The 23,950-nt window shown below is 45.0% G+C and overlaps 1 protein-coding gene across 2 annotated transcripts in view; it reads right to left on the bottom strand.

Annotated features, from left to right (window-relative positions):
- Nucleotides 1-23,950, bottom strand: part of AAMP (angio associated migratory cell protein) — a 135,151-nt gene that overhangs the window by 91,376 nt on the left and 19,825 nt on the right. For both annotated transcript variants that reach the window (XM_063933927.1, XM_063933926.1), the window contains exons 7-9: nt 16,430-16,513; nt 14,472-14,587; nt 6,099-6,202 (exon numbers count right to left, since the gene is read on the bottom strand). In XM_063933927.1, the coding sequence (XP_063789997.1) occupies nt 6,099-6,202; nt 14,472-14,587; nt 16,430-16,513 (304 nt within the window). The remainder of the gene's footprint in view (nt 1-6,098; nt 6,203-14,471; nt 14,588-16,429; nt 16,514-23,950) is intronic.

The following is a 23,950-nucleotide window of genomic DNA, read 5'->3' as shown; positions in this document are numbered from 1 at the left end:
TAATAACCCTGACCTTGTTGGTGAACAGGGACCGGAATCAAAATTGCTGAATCTAGCAGAAACTGAATCGCAATCTGCAGAACCGCCTTCTTGTCTTCTGACAGAGGCAGTCCTGTTGAAGGCCTCCCTGGTGGGAGACAGTCGTACGGATCCACCCATCTATGGATGTCTGGAACCACGCCGGCTGGAACGTCTGAAGGCGTGCCCCCACAACTGAAGATCCGAGATGGGCTGGGAGCCAGTCATGCCACTGGCTTGTCGGCTACCTTAGCGTCCTGACGACGGGTGTTCCTCTACCATGTCTACCAGGCATGGTTGTACCTCTACCACGGCCTCGAAAGGGCTGAGGTCTAAAGGATTTGAACGCTGGTCCAGAGTATTTCCTTCTAGGTACTGTTGGAGGCAATGGTAAGAAGACAGACTTACCCCCCGTGGCCTCAGAAATCCATTTGTCCAATGGAGGACCAAACCACTTCTCGCCAGCGAAGGGTAACGCTTCTATCCCTCTCTTGACCTCTACCTCTTTTTGCCTGCCAAGAACGCAGCAGAGTGCCCGTCGCGCTGTAACTAGTGACGATGAAAATGCGAGAACTGACCTGACAGACGTCCGTAGAAGCTGTACATAGATAATCAGCAGCTTCACAAATTTGATCAGCGAGAAGGATAAGGTGGTCGTCTTGTAAGGCGGACCTGAGTTCTGTTATCCATACAATCAGCGCCTTAGTTACCCAAATTCCAACCAAACCAGGTCTAAGCAGCACCCCTGCTGCTGTATACATGGACTTTAGCATACCTCTGACGGCTCTTGAAGCGTAGTAGCGGCTGGTACAGGAAGGGTTAATTAAAAAAAAAAAAAAAATTAAGTTTTGACACAGACAAATCTACCATTGGAGGATTCTCCCATGTAGATATGAGACAGACTCTGGAAACGGGTAACTAGTCTTAAACCGGCGAGGTATAGAAAACCGTTTATCCGGATTTCTTCTATTAGCATCTTATGAAGAGATTCCGAAAAAGGAAAACACACTTGAAATCTCTGTCGTTTAGTAAATACTACCTCATCATTTGTTAGAGGTTCTTCCGTCTCCGTAAACTTCAGAGACTGACGCACCGCCCTGATGAGATTATCAATGCCCGGGCTGTCAAAATCCTCACTATCTGACTGCTGGTCCAACTCGCCTTCCTCATGCTCATTTTACGCAGTGAGGTCTGGCATAGAATCGTCAGAACACAACATAGCAGTTACTGGTAAATTATAAGACAAATGAAAATCATCTTTTTTTTTTTTTTTTTCCCTCTGAAGTGGACTTGGACCTTGGCAAAGGCTGAGACCCCTTTAGTAACTCTGGCGGTCGCACACAAGATTCAGATCTTGCCGCCTCCCGCTCGTGGCGAGCGGCGGCCAATTCTGATGGCAACCCAGCCATTACATCCGCTAATATTGCCCATTGCGGATCCGGGGATGAAACTGGAGTAGAAATCGTATTTGTAGCGGAATTTACAAAACATACTGTGCATGTGGTAGACCCATCTGGCAACACACTATTACAGACATTGCAGTGAAAGTGCTTTTTTGTTTTTGCTGGTGCCTTACTCATTATGCAGACAGACAACACAAACCGACAAATAGAGACAGCTCGCACGACTCAGTAAAATGGTTACTAAGGTGTGTCATATAAATATATATCTATATCTATATCTATACATATAGATAGAAAGAGTTTTTTAGGTCAGTGCACTTATCCAACGTTCGAATGTTCCTTCAAAGGAAGGGGTCGCCAAATGTCCAAATATTAGGACTTAATTGATCGTGGACAGTCCGTATCAGTGGCTTTCTAGCAAAAACTTCGTGCTCTATAGACACCTCCCAAACTTCTTTGGTGGCAGCTCAGTTCTTCAAGATATGACCCGGGTATATTCAGTCATGCAATTCTGTGGAGGCAGGGGAGAAGAACAAGCGCCATATGGTGTAGTAATTTAGAAAAATTTGAATATTGTAGACACATATACGAAGTGTAAGTACCGGATGAATTCTTGGAATCAGGCCTATCTGTCTCTCTTTATCCTCAGTGGCTGTACCCCACCTATATATCAGGAGACAAAGATCATCGCCATATAGTGTAGTATCTTTGCAGATTTCTTAGGGAACCCTCCCCTATATTTCATGCGTACCAAATTAATAATTCAATCAAGCATATAGGATAGACTTATATCCAGGTAGCTCGAGCCGGTCCAGTATGGTGTATTTGTTCATTCAATTGCAAACTACTGCCTTGTATAATAGTACCAAGTTTTTAATAAACAAACGTAATATACAGATAAATCAAAAAATAAATAAATAAAATATGAAATCTTAGCTTAGTGATACAGGCAGTAGGTAGGTAGGTCAGTCTCAACGCGTTTCGCCTTTAGGGCTTCCTCAGGAGAATACACCATAACACAAAGTACACACATTTATAGTTACTTTCGGTTTCATATTACTGCTACTTCCGGTTCACGTCATTTCCGGAACCGGAAGTGTCTTGCGAGCGTAAATCGCCTAGTGTAGTAATGCAGGGGTAATTACAAATTATGAATTCAGTGCATTGGTGGGGCAGTGTTTCTATGGGTAGATACACTATTGCGCTACATCACACACAGGCAAAGCTTAATAGTCATCGCCCGTGTGTCCTCGTTAACCGGAAGTGACGCGGCTCGTCCCGGCCGCTGACGCGTCACTTCCGGTCAAATCCTCCCAGCCTACATGGCTGGCGTGCGTTCCAATGACTCAGCCGTGTCTGTGGTCACTTCCGGTTGCCAGCTGGCGGAAGAATACTGGCAAACGAGTAAAACTAATGGCGGAAGTGACACAAATAACGTCATGAGTGAGATGTTTCGATGCCGAAGGAGAATATCTCTATTGTACACCCATTCATGCATGTAAATACTGTGCACATGAATATTATACATACATCCTACGAGTTCCCATGTTTAGAAATAGTGGATAAGAATTATATAATCAGTATATTAATAAAAAATAAAAAATACTAATAATAAGTTGAAATGGATGTGACAGCAGAGCCTACTTCAACCAATGTTAAGTTTAAAGGTACCTTAGGCCTATATATCATATAGTGTTAGTCGCAGTCATGATCCAATCAAAAGTCACTATTAGAAACTCTAAGTGCTCACAATTAGTGCAACCTGACATAGTGTATAGGTAAGACCGGCGTGAATATTTGAATAATAATTAAAATATTAAAATATTAGAATATTGGAATATCGAAAACTTGAAAAATTAAAACTCGTCCTGAAAATTGATAAATTAGGCCCTAAGGTTGGGGTGTCTAAGGGAGTTATGTAGAGGAAGAAACTGATTTTAGAGAGACCAGAGGCACAGGCTGGATGGGACCCTCGATATACCTCATAGAAAAGGGGCAATCTCATAGCCTTCATTGTGGCCGTGTGGTTGGAGGGTGTTTAGGGTAAAGATCCAATACATCTCCCTTTGAGATAATTTTTTCAGTAGATCTCCCCCTCTAGGCCCCATTTTGACGTGTTCAAAGGCTCTGAACGTAAATGTTTCCAAACTTGAGTTGTGAGTTTCAGTGAAGTGTCTAGAGAGGGGGTGACTTTCTATTTTATTTTTAATGTTTCGTACATGTTCCTGAATACAGAGTTTAAGGAGTCTTTTGGTCTTGCCCACATACTTAAGATGGTATCCACACTCGATCACGTATATAACTGAAGTCGTGTTACAGTTAATGAAGTCCCTCATCTTGAATTCCTTTGTCTGTTCTGAATTAAAAAAGGTTTTCCTGTTCGGGTGGACAAACCTACACATGATGCAGTGTCCACATTTAAACATGCCCTTACATTTAGGAAGACTCAGAGTGGTGGCTATCTTATCTTTGATCATTTGCCAGTATTCTTCCGCCAGCTGGCAACCGGAAGTGACCACAGACACGGCTGAGTCATTGGAACGCACGCCAGCCATGTAGGCTGGGAGGATTTGACCGGAAGTGACGCGTCAGCGGCCGGGACGAGCCGCGTCACTTCCGGTTTAACGAGGACACACGGGCGATGACTATTAAGCTTTGCCTGTGTGTGATGTAGCGCAATAGTGTATCTACCCATAGAAACACTGCCCCACCAATGCACTGAATTCATAATTTGTAATTACCCCTGCATTACTACACTAGGCGATTTACGCTCGCAAGACACTTCCGGTTCCGGAAATGACGTGAACCGGAAGTAGCAGTAATATGAAACCGAAAGTAACTATAAATGTGTGTACTTTGTGTTATGGTGTATTCTCCTGAGGAAGCCCTAAAGGCGAAACGCGTTGAGACTGACCTACCTACTGCCTGTATCACTAAGCTAAGATTAAATATTTTATTTATTTATTTTTTGATTTATCTGTATATTACGTTTGTTTATTAAAAACTTGGTACTATTATACAAGGCAGTAGTTTGCAATTGAATGAACAAATACACCATACTGGACTGGCTCGAGCTACCTGGATATAAGTCTATCCTATATGCTTGATTGAATTATTAATTTGGTACGCATGAAATATAGGGGAGGGTTCCCTAAGAAATCTGCAAAGATACTACACTATATGGCGATGATCTTTGTCTCCTGATATATAGGTGGGGTACAGCCACTGAGGATAAAGAGAGACAGATAGGCCTGATTCCAAGAATTCATCCGGTACTTGCACTTCGTATATGTGTCTACAATATTCACATTTTTCTAAATTACTACACCATATGGCGCTTGTTCTTCTCCCCTGCCTCCACAAATAAATAAATATATATATATATATATATATATATATATATATATATATATATATATATATATATATATATATATATATATATATATATATATATATATATATATATATATCTAGCCGAAGTGCAGTGCACGTGGCCAGTACTATATGAAATCTGATCCAAATTCCCACTAACACCCCTGCGCCTCCGGTGGAGTAGTGTTGTAGGGCAGGATTTTCTGAAACTGAAGGAGAAACAGGATTGAACAGGAAGCATGGTTAAAATGGCCCCCATGCCATGCTTTCACTTATAATCACAGTTCAGGTTATAACACATGTCTAAAGTGTATAACCTGAAACTAACTTCGTTAAAAAAAACATCCTGTTAATATAGGCTTAACAGCCTATGTAATTAGATCACAACCCATGCAGCCTTTCTATGGTAATACATACATCTCCCCCCCCCCCCCCCCTGCAGCTGCGCTGCTGTGAGGAGACTCCCTCCCTCCCCCCCCCCGTGCTCCGTGTACTGTCTGCAGTGAACCGGAGATCTGGCACAGGGAGCCGGAGAGCGCACTGTCTAGCGGCGGGACGCGGCGGTGCGGTCTCTAGCAGGGAGCGGGTGCCGAGAGCCGGATCTGTGCGGCCGGCGCTGTGTGTGGCCTCTGAGCGGCGGCTTGAGCGTCTTTGGCGGGCGCATTACACAAGGCAGCGGCGCGGACGGGAGTATGAGGGAGCAGAGTACTGGCGGCGGCTGTACTTACACAAAGCAGCAGCGGCGGGCGGCAGTTAACAGGAGCACTGGCGCGCAAAACAATGTTCTCCACACAGAGGGGGCGTGAGCTGACCGCCCCGTCCCCCAACATACCTGGACGCCTGTGGTGAGGGGCTATGACGGGGCTTCTTCTGCAAGCTCCGTCCAGCCTTTCCTGCAGGTTGTCTGCACTTGGATGTGAGGGTGCTCTGTAGTGAGGACCGACACGCCAGTAGCTGCTTGTACCAGCTTCCACTATCCCGGACCCATGCCTTTTGGAAAGGGGGGAAGGGATGTGGATAAAGTTTAGTAAAAATAAAAATTAAAAAGAAAATATTCAAAATAAGTGTGGGAGCTCCACACAAGCCTTGTTGCTACTTCGAGCACAGAAAAAACACTGAGGTACTCTGGGATATGGAGGGGAGGAGAGTTCTAAATTTAAATATTCAGTGCCCTGTTCCTGCTAAAGCCGTCCATATCCCAAGAGTACTACAGTGACCCCTAGTGGATGAAAAAGAAAGAATGGTAGACATAACTGGCTCATGGCATGTGGAAAGTTTCCCTCCACAAGTCTTGTGACTTACACATTGCAGAATCCCAGAGACTCCACCGAGTTTGTCTCAGATTCTCCCTCTTCGCGTTTTGAGGCTTTGGACACATTGCTTTCTGTCCTGAAGATCCCAACCACCTGCAGACAGAATAACAGAACCCCATAAAGAACAACCTACTACATTTGCGATGCAAATTCTTACCAACATTACAAGTGCAGCACATCCAATGGGATGAATCAATGAATGATAGCTTGGGGATACACACTATAACGATATATATTGGGTTGTTTTTTTTTGTTTGTTTTTTTAAAACATTGCTTTTTTATTAAGATTTTCAAAAAGAAGAAATAGGGATACAAAAAAGAAAAAGGGGGAAGAACATTGGGGGGGCAGGAAAACTGTAGCAATCAAACATAATACATAGGTACATCCAACCAAAGTCAAATAAGATCATCACAGAGAAATAAAATTTACTACAAATCTGACTGTGGAGAGTCTAATATACTAAGAGGTAACGTACTGCTATAGATCGTAGACTGGTCAAACCCTTCCAAATAAGTAGTCCACACCAGCCACTTTATATGTAAGGAAGTTGACGAGGAGGAATACTCAACATCTGCAGTTTCAAATAAGTAATGCTTTTGTATTTTATTTCTAATTGTCTCAATACTTGGCACCAAGGCCGATCTCCTTACTTGAGCAATGGAGGCCTTAGTGGCAATTAAAATATGACCTAAAATGTAGCTTTCACCTGGGGAAAGCGGTCCCTCATAGAGATGAAATAATGCAATAGCAGTGTCAGCCCGAATAGTCACCCCAAATCACCCTGCTAATCATGCTAAACACTGCGTTCCAAAGTGTGTGTAAATGGGGGCAGGCCCAGAAAATATGAAAGATATCACCCACACCCCCACAATTTCTCCAACACAATTTAGAAATGGATGGCCAAATTTTATGTTGTCGCTCAGGAGTGAAGTATGCTCTATGTATTAATCTGAAGAACATTTCCGAATGATTATTTTTCATAATTGTTTCAAACTCTCCAGATGTATTAGTGTCCCACTCATCTACTCGAAAAGGCCTTGCCAGATCTCGTTCCCACAAAACCTGGGATCTAAATTTGCCTGTGTTAACAACAGGTATTAAATATTGGTACCACCATGAGATCCCTCTTCTATGTGAAGAGACGCACAGTTTAGTTGTAGTAATCAGGGAAACCCTGGGTTTTTTAATAGGAAAGGGAAAAGAGGAATGTAGCCAGCTACTCAATTGTAAATATTTGTAAAAATCTTGCTTCGGAACCCCGAAACAAACCCGAAGGTAGGAGAATGAGGCCAAATCATCACCCAAAAATAAAATCAGCAATGGTTTCTATGCCACAATTAATCCAGCTATCCAATAATAAATTCAGAATGAGTGCAGATAACGAATGCAATGACAATTTTGGAGACGGCAAAACTATTTCTTCGTCACACAAAGCCAATTTATGCCAGATCTGCACAGTGGCCTTAACAGCCATACACTCCTCAATCCTATTATGTGTGGCGGAGAACGGCAGCCAGAATAAGTCTGAGGGGACAAAATGGTAAACACCTGCTTTTTCTATAAGAACCCAAGGTTTCGGCGATATCAAATCAAACCAATCCCGTGCCTGACTCAAGAGACAAGAAGAATGATATTTCTCCAAATCTGGAAACGCCACCCCACCCTCCAATTTAGATCTAACTAGAGTGCTTCTTGCAATTTTAGGTTTAGCGCCCCTCCAAATATATTTTATCAGAATCTGGTTGAATTTATTATATAAAGTCTTTGGCAATAGCTCGAAATAAATACATTCATTTAGGGAGAAGAACCATTTTTGCAGCAGCAATTCTGTCTAGCCAGGACACCTCCTGCATCAATCATCCAGTCTCGCGTCAGCCCCTCAAAAGCTTTAAATAGAGGACCATAGTTGCAATCAATCAAGTCAGTATCATTGGCTAAATTGATACATAGATATTTCAGAAACCGAGACTGCCATGCATATCTATAGGAATCCTTAAGTCTGATAAGAGAATCACATGGGATATTAAAGGGTAGGGCTTCAGTCTTAATAGCATGTAATTTAATAGGAAACCTCAGAATAAAGTGACAATACTCTATGCAATGCACGTAGGGAGGGTTCAGGATCCAACACGCACAGAAGAATATCGTTCGCAAATAAACTGATCTTATGGGACAGACCCCCCATCTCAGGGCCCTGTATCAATTTCTCAATTCTAATCCTTTCAGCTAAAGGCTCAATCGCCAGTGCAAAAATGAGAGGGGACAGTGGGCATCCCTGTCGAGTACCATTGGTAATGTCAAAACTGGAGGAGAGACAACCATTAACAAATACTTGAGCCGACGGAGACGTATACAGGGCTAAAATGGAATCCAGTATTTTGCCAGCAAAGTTAAATTTTAGTAAAGTCAGATTAAGATATCCCCAACGTAATCTGTCGAAGGCCTTCTCAGCGTCCAAAGACAATACTAATAAGGGATCTTTCCGTTTCACACAATGCTCAATAACGTCTATTGCTCTACGTGTGTTGTCCGGGGCCTGCCTATTGAGCACAAACCCCACTTGATCTGGATGGACCAAACTGGGCAAAAGGGGACAGAGTCTATTGGCTATAACCTTAGCAAATACTTTAATATCAGTGTTAAGCAACGAAATGGGTCTGTAGTTTTGAACACTAGTTGGAGGTTTACCAGGTTTGGGAATGGCAATTTGCGCTTCCAACATTTCTTTAGGAAAACACTTTGTCTCTGAAGCTTCATTGAAGATAGTCAGCAGCATCGGAGCCAGGTCCGCTTTAAAAGTTTTATAAAAATTAGAAGGGTACCCATCCGGGCCTGGGGCTTTATCACTAGGCATGGAATCTAGAGCCCTCTCCACTTCCTCCATTGTCTACGGAGCATTCAAAGATAAACAGGCTGCAGACGACAAAGAGGGCAAATTGAGTTTGTTGAGAATATTATTGATATCCCTGGAACTAGGCTGAGTAGTAGAAAGATCATCCTTGAGATTATAAAGTTTTGCATAATATGACACAAACACATTGGCTATACCAGTTGGATTGGACGCTTTCTGACCTTTATCAGAATAGATAGTAAAAATTCTTTCCTTGACACGTCTCCCTCTCAGCTTCCCCGCTAAAAGTCTGCTTGCTTGATTCCCAAAAACATGAAATCTTTGGTCAAGTCGATGGAGGTTACACTGAACTTCAGCGAGTGAAAAAGCATTAAACTCTTCTCTAGCCTTAAGAAGCCTTTTAAATAACTGTTTGTCAGAAGGAGCTGTTTTATGGGCTGCATCTAATCTAGTTACTTCAAACTCAGCCTGCTCATATCTTTTTTTATAATCCCTCTTCAGTTTAGCTGCTGCCTGAATCACTGAGCCTCGTACTACTGCCTTCAACGAACACCAAAAATTAAATGTGGTCGTCTCTCCAGGGGAGTTATCGCTTAAACAATGCACAATAGAGGAATGAATGGACTGTTGAGCCTCCAGCTGAAGAAGAATCCGATTATCCAAACGCCACGGCCCAGGAGCAACCCGTCTTGCTGCCAAATCCCACACTAAAAATAAAGGGGAATGGTCAGACCATGAGATGGGGACTATATCCACCCTCCGTATGGAAGGCAAAGTCCATCTATCCGATAAAGCTAAATCTATTCTGGAATAAGTACCATGAACATGGGAGAAAAACGTATAGTCTCTCTCCGAGGGGTGTTTAGTATGCCAGACATCGAAAAGTTCATATTCTGCCAACAAATTAGTAAAATTTCTAGCTGACTGGAGGGGCTGACCTGAGGACGGAACACAATGTTTAGATTTATCCATATGGGGGTCCAAGACCATATTAAAATCTCCTAGGATTAAAAAATAGCTCCCTTCGCGTGTTTTTGAATCTGGGCACATAATTTCCTGCAGAAGACAAGCGGTCCGGTATTCGGGGCATAGCAAGCGACTAAAGTAACCTCCACATTGTCCAACCTACCTACCAACAATAAGTATCTCCCCTCCTGATCCGTATATTGTTCCGATAGTGAAAATGCACAGTGTTGTGAAATAAGAATGGCCACTCCAGCTTTTTTAACCAGCCCATTAGCTATATAACAGTGGGGAAATCTCTAATTACTAAAAGTTGGAGAGGTCGATTTCTTAAAGTGAGTCTCCTGGACCGCCACTATCTGGGCTTTGAGTTTATGGAAATAGTTTAAGGCTAATCTCCTTTTATGTGGGGAATTTAGGCCTTTAGCATTAATAGAAACAACATTAACCATATTGAAGTGGTATGAGGGCATGTAAATAAAAGACTAGCTGAGAAAATACCTTGGCTATACAGAATCCTGGCTGGGAAAAAAAAAAAAAAATGTATAGAAAGAACAAGGAGAAAAATCTAAACCGAAAAGACCCCTCCTGGGGTCACAACAAGGCGCCATAACATGGTACACCTAAACTTTGGGTTGGGGGTAGTGACTAAATCCCCCTGCAGCCAACCTTGAACACTCAAGAAAAAATAAAAAAAAGATTAGAGAAAAAATAAAAAAAAAAGGGTAATACTTCATCCGTGTACTTCCTAGAATAAGCTACAACAGAAAGCGAAATACACATTTTTCACCTGTGACGTTAGAGATAAATATCACGGACAACATTTCTAGGGAGACATCAACAAGAATGGAAGAATAGACTTGCAAAACTCCTCAGCTGAGGAGCGAAGAAAATCAACTCAGCACAAAAAATAACATGGAACAAACGACATGATATGCAGACAATATGACACATCCCAAAACAGTAACACAGACCATGTACTAAATGTATCACTTCTGTAAGAGAAGAAGGGAAATTTAGCATGTCCGAGAAATGTAACAATGCAAGCACAGACTACTCATGCATGACATTCTGCCGTAGACCAGTCCTGCTGGAGTCCACGGGCAGGAGGCGAGTTAGAAGAAAAGCATGCAATGTTCCATTTGGAGAGTAGGAGTCTACTCTCCTCTGCGTTGGCAATGGCGATTGTGGAGCCATCTCGTGAAATCAATAACTTTGTTGGGAAGCCCCATCTGTAAGGAATACCTTCTCTCCGAAGGGCAGATGTGATGGAATAAAAGGAGCGCCGTTTGAAGAGAGAGTTGCTTGAGACAGGTCCCCAAAGACCTGAATAGGGCCAAGAATTTCAGATGCTTCTTCTGATGATTTAGCAGCTCACAAGATAGATTCCTTAACATAAAAGTAATGCATCCTCAGGAGTACGTCCCTTGGAACTCCATCCGGAGCAGTCCTAGCTTTGGGGAGTCTATGGATCCGGTCAATTAAAATATCCATAGACCCGGCAGAAGGTAAAAGCTTCCTGAACAGACTACTATTCGAGACATTTTCGGGCACTCCACGTAGTTTTATATTATTACGTATAGACCCGTCTTCAAGATCGGAGACCTTGTCCTTGAGGGCTGCAACCTCAGCCTGTAGAGCCTCATGCGAGGAGATCAGATCGTTATGTGATCCGACCACCTCTCCCATTTTGGACTCTAAGTGGTCAGTGCGCCCCCCAATATCATCTATCGACACGATTGAAGAGTAGCCCAAAATTCTGCTGCAACCTCCTCCTTAAATTGCTTCAGAAGAGATTTCAAGGTTCCCACCGTCAGGGCCTCATCATCCCCAGTAGCATCTGTCGCTTTGTCGTCTGGAATGGGGGGCGCCAAGCTCCTCTTAGAAGACGCAACACAGACTTCTCTCTGGGAAAGAGATGCCCCATCCCTTTTGGGGTTAGATACTTGTGGGGTGGGTTTAAAAAAAGGCCACTTGGGATAGAGATTTGCCCACTTTGACTTTTTTAGGAGGCATAGTAGAGAAAATGTTCAATAGATGGATGTTTAAAAACGCAGAAAGCTGGGGATGGCTCCACGAAGAATAGCTCCACGTCTGTCTAACTCAGCATAACATCACACAAAGAGATCGGGTGCAGGGGGAAGTGTAAATATTAACATTAACGCATCTTCACACCAATTTCAGCTCACTTTATGAAACATGCACTGTCGGCATATCACCAGTAGGTGTCCTTCCAGGACTAGCATATGAAGTGCCACAGGCAATACTAGGACAGTTTACTGAATGAAATATGAGCATCCAAAAGTAAAAGAAAAAGGTGCTCCTGTTGGTATTTGAAGGTAAGGCTCCTACTCCTTAAAGACAATAAAGCTGCATATACACCAAATAATCAGTGAGCACTTGCATAACATAAAGGAGGAGAGGTGCTGTGTCTATGAATGAATGAAAAGGTCTGGACAGGATGCACTCTTTATTACAGGAGAGGCAGTCCAGATTATCAGCTACATAAAAGTGCTCCAGCTCCCACACAGCCAGCCAGACCACAGATTACCCCAGACTGCAGAATAACCTCCAGCCCCAGGGACCGGAAGCAAGATGGCCGCTGCTTCCCACACTGCCAGACCTTTCAGCTGCACCAGCTCCCCTCACGCTTTCTCAGATTCCGTCCGGGCTCCATAGAGCAGAACCGCTGATACCGCAGTGCTGGGGAGACCATGGGGTAAATTTATTAAGATGGGAGTTCTATTTAAGATGGGATGTTGCCCATAGCAACCAATCAGATTCCAAGTATTATTTTCTAGAAGGTGCTAGATAAATGAGAACTAGAATCTGATTGGTTGCTATGGGCAACATCCCATCTCAAATAAAACTCCCATCTTAGTAAATATACCCCCCTGTGTCTGCTCCAGTCTCCTTGCAGGCCGCCTAGTCGCCGCACAGCTCCGCCGTCCACCCGGATAACTCCGCCGGCTGCCGCCAGCACTCCAGTCCCGGGCTTGGTAAGAGAGGACAGGCCGCAACCCACGGGAACGCGATCCTCTAACACAGGACCTCTCACTGCAGGCTAGGGGATGCTCCGGACCAGACAGGAGGATAGAGAGTGAGCAGAATTAGGGCTCAGATGCTCCGATGTCCCGGAGCTCACACTAGGCACGTCCACCCAGTATGGCATCCAAGCCACGCCCCCCAATATATATTGTTCTTATTCATATTGGAACGATATCTTATAGTGTGTACCCAGATGTGTGTGTATGTGTGTATATAATGGGTTTGTAAATGAGGCGGAACTCAAAGTCTTGTAAACAACGTCTTGGGGGTATGAGCCAAAAGATACATATACGCCATTCTGAGGCATAGATATCTGGTGCTGCTCCCTTAGCAACTTAATATTGTAAAATGGAGGGACAGCCCTGCCTAGGCAATGCTTTTGTGATATGATGCAGCTTCCATTTCCTAAAAAATTATCCAATCAATGATCCCCGGGATAGACATCCCCCCCCAAACATCGGACGACACCATTGGAACATTGAAAACTTTGCAACTTTGCTTTTAATAGCCTGGGCAGCCTCCAGGTACACAGGGGAGGCTTGCCTGTTAACTGATAAAAGGTATTTTTTATCAGAAAAAGTCATCCACTACTACACACCCCAGTAGAAAGACAATAAAAAGATAATTCAAAGAGAGCAAACATTCTGAAAGATGAATTGCATAGACTGTAAACATTTGTAGATCCAACAACAAAAAGATTAATTCGATATAGCACCTGGCAGAGAAGTTCCTGCGGGTGGTATTCATGTGACCGCCGGTCAGCTGACCGACAGTCACATGACCTCCTCCGTGAGCCCGACGGCTCACTATCCCGATGGTCGGCATGCCGACCAACAGGGACTATTTCCACTCGTGGGTGTCCACGACACCCATAGAGTGGGAATAGAATCCGTGGCGAGCGCAGGTCGCCACCGAGCCCTCAGCGTGGCGAGCGCAGCGAGCCCGCAAGGGGCTTGCTGCACTCACCCCTCCCCGCCGGGATCCCGGCGTCGGTATGCTGCAGGGATCCCGGCGTCGGTAAGGTGACCGGCGGTCAGGAGACCGCCGGTCACCAGTAATACACCCGTTCCTGCAGCCAAGCTCAGTAAGCTTCGGCTTAGGCAGATGGTTAAGGGCTACAGTCATTGCAGCCATCGATAATCCAGTGCTGCATTTTTTGGCGCAGCACTCGAATGACGGTGGCTGGCAGGAGGCTTATTTCCTACAGATGCCTATTGCTGAATTAGGCATTTCAGTTGCACAGTACTGCAACAGTCGCTTCCCTGTGGCTGTGCAACACCAAACAGATCGGAATGGTCCCAAAGACAAACCTGACCAATTGCGAGTACAGATGCAAACAATAGGCATGTTAAGTGCGACAGGACCAGCAATCTATTAACTTAATTCTATATCTGCTTACGCACTGACAGATGCAGCCACTCCACCTAAATTGTGCAAATCAAATGAATTTCAGATACCCACATATATTAGTAGGTTAGCAGCCAGTGGGACCACCTCACCTTTCCAGTTACTGTGTTCACCATTTTTGTGTCACAATCCACAGAGCCAGTGAGAAGCAGACTTCCATCAGCATTACAGGACACGCATGTCAGAGGTCCTGCATGTCCATCTGATCCTACAACAAGGACAAGAGAATCAGGTGGCAGAAAATAATAACCGGCAATACTCCAGTTACCTACCCTGCTACACCCTTCGCGAGACTCCTAATTCACAGTGGAGTCTACCGCTGCCATCCAAAGCTCTTGCTCAGCCTAGACGACAGGAAGTGTCTTTACTTTCACTTAATGCCTGAGGCTAATAGGCCCTACACACTGGCCGATATTCCTCAAAGATATGAACAATCTCATTCATTATTGAACGAGATAACGTTCATATCTTTGAGTGCGGAGTCACCAGCGATGAACGATGCGCGGCCCCGCGCTCGTTCATCGCTGGTACCCCGTCGGCTGTACATGCAGGTCAATATGGACGATCTCCGATCTCTTCCATATTTGCATGCACTTCAATGGAGCCGGGTGACGGGGGGAGTGAAGAAACTGTGGTCCCCCCGTCACTGCCCCCCCCCCCCCCCCCCCCCGCCGCCCGTATCCGCCGTCGGGCAGCTCGGCGCGGCGGATCTATTAATGTGTAGGGCCCTTAAGCTGCCAGACACAGACAGGGCCTACGGACCATCAGCTGCAGGACCTGCCCTAGCCACCACACACTGACAGCATCGGGAGGCAGAGACAAAGAGACTAGGGGCTCAGGGACTGATGACACTGCAATGGGGTATACCCTGCTGCAGTGCTCGTTGTTCCTCTCTCTCTCTATATATATTATTATCATTATTTTATTTGTCCGTATGTAGCCCTGCGGTGTAATGTATGTGTGTTGTCAGTGTGCAGCCATGTAATGTAGTAGTGATGTCAGTGTGTAGCCAGTAATGCGCTTTATATTTTAGTTTTCACCTGCCACTACCGGACACACCCCTGAGTGACAATAGATACACCCATAGTTGAAGATAGACACACCACTTGGGGGGAATGTGACACGCCCCCTCAATGGCGCACCACATTAGAGTGCGAGCCATAATCTCTGTGAAACTACTTTTCAAAAGAAGGCAAATATGTTGCATAATCACACATATTCTAGGGAGTATAATGTAATTTATATACATAGAAGGAAGATCACATTCGGTGGTGTTACACATCAACCAGAATTTAAGTCATGACATTGGGCCTAATTCAGACCTGATCGCAGCAGCAAAATTTTGCTGTAATGGGCAAAACCATGTGCAGTGCAAGTGGGGCAGATATAACATGTGCAGAGAGAGTGAAGGTGGTTACACAGTGCCCGATATATATTGGCCGTTCTCTTGAACGGTCGATATAATGCGGGTCCGTTGGCCAGTGTGTACGGCCGATATGTCTGTGAACTCAGTTGTTCACAGACATATCACGTCAGCCCCGCACCACAGCCGACGGCCAATATATCTACCGATGTATTGGCGCGTCGCTGTGTGGCCGACCGCCCGTACACATGCTGCGGCAGACGGCGGGTGATTGACAGCTGAACTGGGCGGGCGTGTGTACACGCCCACCCAGTTCATGACGTCAGTCCCCGACGGATCAAGCAGTGTGTATGCTCAACACACTGCCCGATCTGTCCATAGATATATCTGCCGATCAATTGATCAGTGTGTACCCACCATTAGATTTGGGTAGGGTGTGTTCAAACTGATATCTAAGTTGCAGTGTAAAAATAAAGCAGCCAGTATTTACCCTGCACAGAAACAATATAACCCACCCAAATCTAACTCTCTCTGCACATGCTATATCTGGTCCAACTGCAGTGCCCATTAGAGAAAGATTTTGCTGCTGCGATCAGGTCTGAATTAGACCCATTGTTCTTTGTTTTTGTATATACAGCAGTGGGTAAGATTGTGGAGACAAATGATTGTAATGTATGGTTCTGTCACCTTTCAGGACATGAAGTACAGCTCCCTGTTTGAGGTCCCATATCCGCACACTTCCATCTTCGTAACCTACAACAGCTTTCTTCCCTTCACACAGAAATACAGAAGTGTTACAAGTACATAATTGGAGTGTAGAATCAAAACAAGAGCGTAACAGCGCCATCTACAGCATACAAGGTAAACAGGGGTCACACTTTAGTCAGCGTTAACAGTAACAACAAAATGGAATATACAGTTGCTTGGTTGGACCAACAGAAAACCAGGTCTTTTTGGGGCTCATACAAACTGCAATCTGGACTCACACAGGTCCAAAACAGCCGGTTGGCTGTGAAACTTTCAGCATGTATGGGCAACTTTAATGGGCAAATAAAGAGCTGGCAGAGAATAAAATAAACTCAAAATATGATCAACAATTCAAACATTTTATTTAAAAAAAAAAAACCTACCGGTAAATCTTTTTCTCATAGTCCGTAGAGGATGCTGGGGACTCCGTAAGGACCATGGAGATAGACGGGCTCCGCAGGAGACATGGGCACTTTAAGAAAGACTTTAGGATTTGGGTGTGCACTGGCTCCTCCCTCTATGCCCCTCCTCCAGACCTCAGTTAGAGAAACTGTGCCCAGAGGAGACGGACAGTACAAGAAAAGGATTTTTGTTAAACCAAGGGCAAGATTCATACCAGCCCACACCAATCACACCGTATAACTTGTGATAAACTAACCAGTTAACAGTATGAAATTCAACATAGCTTCAGTCGGAAACTGAAAGCAACCATAACATAACCCTTATGTAAGCAAAACTATATACAAGTCTTGCAGAAGTAGTCTGCACTTGGGACGGGCGCCCAGCATGCTCTACGGACTACGAGAAAAAGATTTACCGGTAGGTTTAAAATCTTATTTTCTCTTACGTCCTAGAGGATGCTGGGGACTCCGTAAGGACCATGGGGATTATACCAAAGCTCCCAAACGGGCGGGAGAGTGCGGATGACTCTGCAGCACCGATTGAGCAAACAGGAGGTCCTCCTCAGCCAGGGTATCAAATTTGTAGAATTTCGCAAACATGTTTGCCCCTGACCAAGTAGCCGCTCGGCACAGCTGTAGTGCCGAGACCCTTCGGGCAGCCGCCCAAGAAGAGCCCACTTTCCTAGTGGAATGGGCCTTGACTGATTTAGGTAACTGCAATCTAGCCGTCGTATGCGCCTGCTGAATCGTGGTACAGATCCAGCGAGCAATAGTCTGCTTTGACGCAGGAGCGCCAACCTTGTTGGCTGCATACAGGATAAACAGCGCTTCAGTTTTCCTGACTTTGGCCGTCCTGGCCACGTAAATTTTCAAAGCCCTGACTACATCCAGATACTCGGAATCCTCCAAGTCGCGTGTAGCCACCGGCACCACAATAGGTTGGTTCATATGAAAGGATGACACCACCTTAGGCAAGAATTGAGGACGGGTCCGCAATTCCGCCCTATCCATATGGAAAACTAGATAGGGGCTTTTGTGAGACAAAGCCGCCAATTCTGACACTCACCTAGCCGAAGCGAAGGCCAACAACATGACCACCTTCCAAGTGAGATATTTTAACTCTACTGTCTGAAGTGGTTCAAACCAGTGCGTCTTAAGGAAACTCAAAATCACGTTAAAGTCCCAAGGCACCACCGGAGGTACAAAAGGAGGCTGAATATGAAGCACTCCCTTTACAAAAGTTTGTATTTCTGGAAGTGAAGCCAATTCTTTTTGAAAGAAAATGGACAATGCCGAAATCTGAACCTTAATGGAGCCTAATTTTAGGCCCAAATTCACTCCAGTTTGTATAAAGTGAAGGAAACGGCCCAGATGGAATTCTTCCGTAGGAGCATTCCTGGCCTCACACCAAGCAACATATTTACGCCATATACGGTGATAATGTTTAGATGTCACATCCTTCCTAGCCTTTATCCGAGTAGGAATGACCTCATCCGGAATGCCCTTTTCCGCTAGGATCCGGCGTTCAACCGCCATGCCGTCAAACGCAGCCGCGGTAAGTCTTGGAACAGACAGAGCCCCCTTTTGCAACAGGTCCTGTCTTAGAGGAAGAGGCCACGGATCTTCTGTGAGCATCTCCTGCAATTCCGGGTACCAGGCTCTTCGTGGCCAATCTGGAACAATGAGAATTGTCCGAACTCCTCCTTTTCTTATTATTCTCAACACCTTTGGGATGAGAGGAAGAGGAGGAAAAACATATACTGAGTGGAACACCCACGGTGTCACTAGTGCGTCCACCGCTACCGCCTGAGGGTCTCTTGACCTGGTGCAATACCTTTGCAGTTTTTTGTTTAGGCAGGACGCCATCATGTCTATCTGGGGCAGACCCCACTGGCTTGCAATCTGTGTGAAGACTTCCTGATGAAGTCCCCACTCTCCCGGATGCAGGTCGTGCCTGCTGAGGAAGTCTGCTTCCCAGTTGTCCACTCCCGGAATGAACACGGCTGATAGGGCGCTTACATGGTTTTCCGCCCAGCGTAGAATCTTTGTGGCTTCCGCCATTGCCACTCTGCTCTTTGTGCCGCCCTGGCGGTTTACATGAGCTACTGCGGTGATGTTGTCTGACTGGATCAGAACTGGTAAGTCGCGAAGCAAAGTCTCCGCTTGACGAAGGGCGTTGAATATGGCCCTTAGCTCCAGGACGCTGATGTGAAGACAAGTCTCCTGACTTGACCAAAGACCCTGGAAGTTCCTTCCTTGTGTGACTGCACCCCAACCTCGGAGGCTCGCGTCCGTGGTCACCAGGACCCAGTCCTGAATGCCGAATCTGCGGCCCTCTAGAAGGTGAGCACTCTGCAGCCACCACAGGAGAGACACCCTGGCCCTGGGGGACAGGGTGATCAACCGATGCATTTGTAGATGCGACCCAGACCATTTGTCCAATAGGTCCCATTGGAAGGTCCGTGCATGGAACCTGCCGAATGGAATGGCCTCGTAAGATGCCACCATCTTTCCCAGGACTCGCGTGCAGTGATGCACTGACACCTGTTTTGGTTTCAATAGGTTCCTGACCAAAGTCACGAGTTCTTGAGCCTTTTCTATCGGCAGATACACCCTTTTCTGGTCCGTATCCAGAATCATGCCCAAGAAGGGTAGACGAGTCGTAGGAACCAGCTGCGACTTCGGGATATTGAGAATCCAGCCATGTTGCTGTAACACCTTCAGTGAAAGTGACACTCTGTTCAGTAATTGATCTCTTGATCTCGCTTTTAAGAGGAGATCGTCCAAGTACGGGATAATTGTGACACCTTGTTTGCGCAGGAGCACCATCATTTCCGTCATTACCTTAGTGAAAATTCTCGGGGCCGTGGAAAGCCCAAACGGCAACGTCTGAAATTGGTAATGACAATCCTGTACTGCAAATCTCAGGTACGCCTGATGAGGTGGATATATGGGAACATGAAGGTATGCATCCTTTATGTCCAGAGATAGCATACCCTTCCAGGCTGGCGATGACTGCCCTGAGCGATTCCATCTTGAATTTGAACCTTTTCAAGTATGGGTTCAGGGATTTTAAATTTAAAATGGGTCTGACCGAACCGTCCGGTTTCGGGACCACAAACAGGGTTGAGTAATATCTCCTGCCCTGTTGCAGCGGGGGAACCTTGACCACCACCTGTTGAAGATACAATTTGTCGATTGCATTTAACACTATCTCCCGTTCTTGAGGAGACGTTGGCAGAACAGATTTGAAAAACCGGCGAGGAGGCACCTCTTCGAATTCCAGTTTGTAACCTAGGGAAACAATTTCTATTGCCCAGGGATCCACCTGTGAGTGGGCCCAGATGTTGCTGAAAATTCGAAGACGTGCCCCCACTGGGGCGGACTCCCTTAGTGGAGCCCCAGCGTCATGCAGTGGATTTTGCAGAGGCCGGGGAGGACTTCTGTTCCTGGGAACCAGCTGTGTTGTGCAGCTTTTTCCCTCTGCCCTTACCTCTGGCAAGAAAGGACGATCCACGGCCTTTCTTGTTTCTATTTGATCGAAAGGACTGCATTTGATAATGCGGTGCTTTTTTAGGTTGTGAGGGAATATAAGGTAAAAAATTAGCCTGCCGTAGCAGTGGAGACCAGGTCCGAGAGACCTTCCCCAAACAATTCCTCACCCTTGTAAGGTAAAACCTCCATATGCCTTTTTGAGTCGGCATCACCTGTCCATTGTCGGGTCCAAAGGACTCTTCTAGCCGAGATCGACATAGCGTTGATTCTCGAACCCAATAGACCAATGTCTCTTTGTGCAGCTCTCATATATAAAAGACAGCATCTTTTATATGTCCTAGGGTCAATAGGATGGTATCCTTATCCAGGGTATCAAATTCCACTGATAAGTTATCTGTCCATGCTGCTACAGCACTACACACCCATGCCGACGCAATAGCCGGTCTGAGTAAGGTACCTGAATGTGTATAAATGGACTTCAGGGTAACCTCCTGCTTGCGATCAGCAGGATCCCTGAGGGTAGCCGTATCTTGGGAAGGCAGCGCTACCTTTTTGGATAAGCGTGTCAAAGCTTTGTCCACCCTAGGGGATGATTCCCACCGTATCCTGTCCGTTGGCGGGAAAGGATACGCCATAAGAATCCTTTTGGGAATCTGCAGTTTCTTGTCTGGAGATTCCCAAGCTTTTTCACATAACTCGTTCAGCTCATGTGAGGGGGGAAAATTTATCTCAGTTTTCTTTCCCTTATACATGTGTACCCGCGTGTCAGGGACAGGGGGTTCCTCTGTGATATGCAAAACATCTTTGATTGCAATAATCATATTTCGAATACATTTAGCCACCTTCGGCTGTAATTTTGCATCATCATAATCGACACTGGAGTCAGAATCCGTGTCGGTATCCGTGTCAACTATTTGGGATAGCGGGCGCTTTTGGGACCCCGAAGGTCCCTGCGACATAGGTACAGGCATGGGTTGACTCCCTGACTGTTCCCTAGCTTCAGCTTTATCCAATCTTTTGTGCAATAAATTTACATTGGCACTTAAAACATTCCACATATCCATCCAATCAGGTGTCGGGCCGTCGACGGCGACACCACATTCATTTGCTCCTCCTCCTCCTCCCTCAAAAAGCCTTCTACCTCAGACATGTCGAAACACACGTACCGACACACCACACACTCAGGGAACCCTCTTATCTGAGGACAGTTCCCCCACAAGGCCCTTAGGAGAGAGAGAGAGAGAGAGAGAGAGAGAGAGAGAGAGAGAGAGAGAGAGAGAGAGAGAGAGAGAGAGAGAGAGAGAGAGAGAGAGAGAGAATGCCAGCACACACACAGCGCTATAAGAACCCAGGATAAAAACATAATATTTATGTTTACCCAGATAGCGCTTTTATACTCAATTCGCCAATTACCCTCTTGTCACTGTGATCTAAGCAGGGGAGAGTCCGGGGAGCTTCCTCTCAGCGGTGCTGTGGAGAAAAAATGGCGCTGGTGAGTGCTGAGGGAGAAGCCCCGCCCCCTCGGCGGCAGGCTTCTGTCCCGCTCTAAAATACCCCCCCCCGCGCCCTGCACCCTTACAGTGACACAGTATGTGAGGTGAATGGGAGCAATGGCGCACAGCTGCAGTGCTGTGCGTTACCTCAGTGAAGAACATTGAAGTCTTCTGCCGCCTCGGATGTCTTCTAACTTCTCATACTCACGTGGCTTTTACCTTCAGCTCTGTGAGGAGGCCGGCGGCGCGGCTCCGGGACGGACGGCGAGGATGAGACCTGCGTACCGATCCCTCTGGAGCTAATGGTGTCCAGTAGCCTAAGAAGCAGAGACTTTCAACTCACAGAAGTAGGTCTGCTTCTCTTTCCTCAGTCCCACGATGCAGGGAGTCTGTTGCCAGCAGGCTCCCTGGAAATAAAAAACCTAACAAAATACTTTCTGTCAGAAACTCAGGAGAGCCTCTGAAAAGCACTCAGTCTCCTCTGGGCACAGTAATCAACTGAGGTCTGGAGGAGGGGCATAGAGGGAGGAGCCAGTGCACACCCAAATTCTAAAGTCTTTCTTAAAGTGCCCATGTCTCCTGCGGAGCCCGTCTATCCCCATGGTCCTTACGGAGTCCCCCGCATCCTCTAGGGCGTAAGAGAAATAAAAATGTTTCGCCAAATTCTCAGTTACAGTATTCTGAAAAGTTACACCTATAACGATATTGTACTTTGCCAAAGACACCATTATACTCCCTGCATGTCCAAAATATGGAAAATGGATCAAATGAAACACAAATCACACATTCTCCAGCAGATCTAGTATTCCTCTTTATCGTGATGAGGTAAAGGATAACTACATTTCATTTCTTTTTGATACAGACCACAGATTCAGCCTCAGAAAAAAAAGTTTCTCCTGCATCCTGAACCATTTACTTGGGCAAGGATGCAATTTTTTTCTGTTTCCTGATAGTCTGAAACATGAACGCCCAGAGCTTTCATTCTAGAGTGAAAACGGTCCTCTCTTCCTACTCATAGAACTTAAATAAGAACCACTTGCCCAATCTAGTCTGCCCATGTACATGCACACACCTACACACTAGGGTTATTTTTTTTGCCTGGAGCCAATTAATCTACCAGTGTCTTTTTGGATTGTGGGTGGAAACTGAAGCACAAGGAGGAAATCCACGTAAGTAAAAGCAGCACATACAAACACCACACAGTTAGGGCCGTGATGGCAACTGAACCCATGACCTCAGTGCTGTGAGGCAGAAATGCCAACCATTACACCATCTGTGCTGCCACGAAGAATATAAACAGTTCACCTGCATTCTTCCCAGAGTACACAGTTAGAAGCTCTCTCTTTACATTATCAGAATGCCACTGAACCAGTCTATTCTAAAATATATATATATATATATATATATATATATATATATATATATATATATATATATATATATATATATATATATATATACACACACACATACACACAGGCTGAGTATCCCATAACCAAAATGCTTGGGACCAGAAGTATTTTGGATATCGGATTTTTCCGTATTTTGGAATAATTGCATACCACAATGAGATATCATGGTGATGGGACCTAAGTCTAAGCACAGAATGTATTTATGTTACATATACACCTTATACACACAGCCTAAAGGTAATTTTAGCCAATATTTTTAATAACTTTGTGCATTAAACAAAGTGTGTCTACATTAACACAATTCATTTATGTTTCATATACACCTTATACACACAGCCTGAAGGTTATTTAATACAATATTTGTAATATTTTTGTGTATTAAACAAAGTTTGTGTACATTGAGCCACTAGAAAACAAAGGTTTCACTATCTCAGTCTCACTCAAGAAATTCCGTATTTCGGAATATTTGGATACTCAATATGTATGTATGTATGTATGTATGTATGTATGTATGTATGTATGTATGTATGTATGTATATATATATATATATATATATATATATATATATATATATATATATATATATAAAAAATACACACACACCTATATTGTATGTATAAGCCATAATCAGGGTTGAGAGCAGTGTTATTACTTAACTA

This window comes from Pseudophryne corroboree, chromosome 7, assembly GCF_028390025.1.
Source record: "Pseudophryne corroboree isolate aPseCor3 chromosome 7, aPseCor3.hap2, whole genome shotgun sequence".
NCBI classification, from domain to species: Eukaryota; Metazoa; Chordata; class Amphibia; order Anura; family Myobatrachidae; genus Pseudophryne; species Pseudophryne corroboree.
The sequence above is the reverse complement of the archived record's forward strand: the minus strand, read 5'-3'. Positions and strand labels throughout refer to the sequence as shown.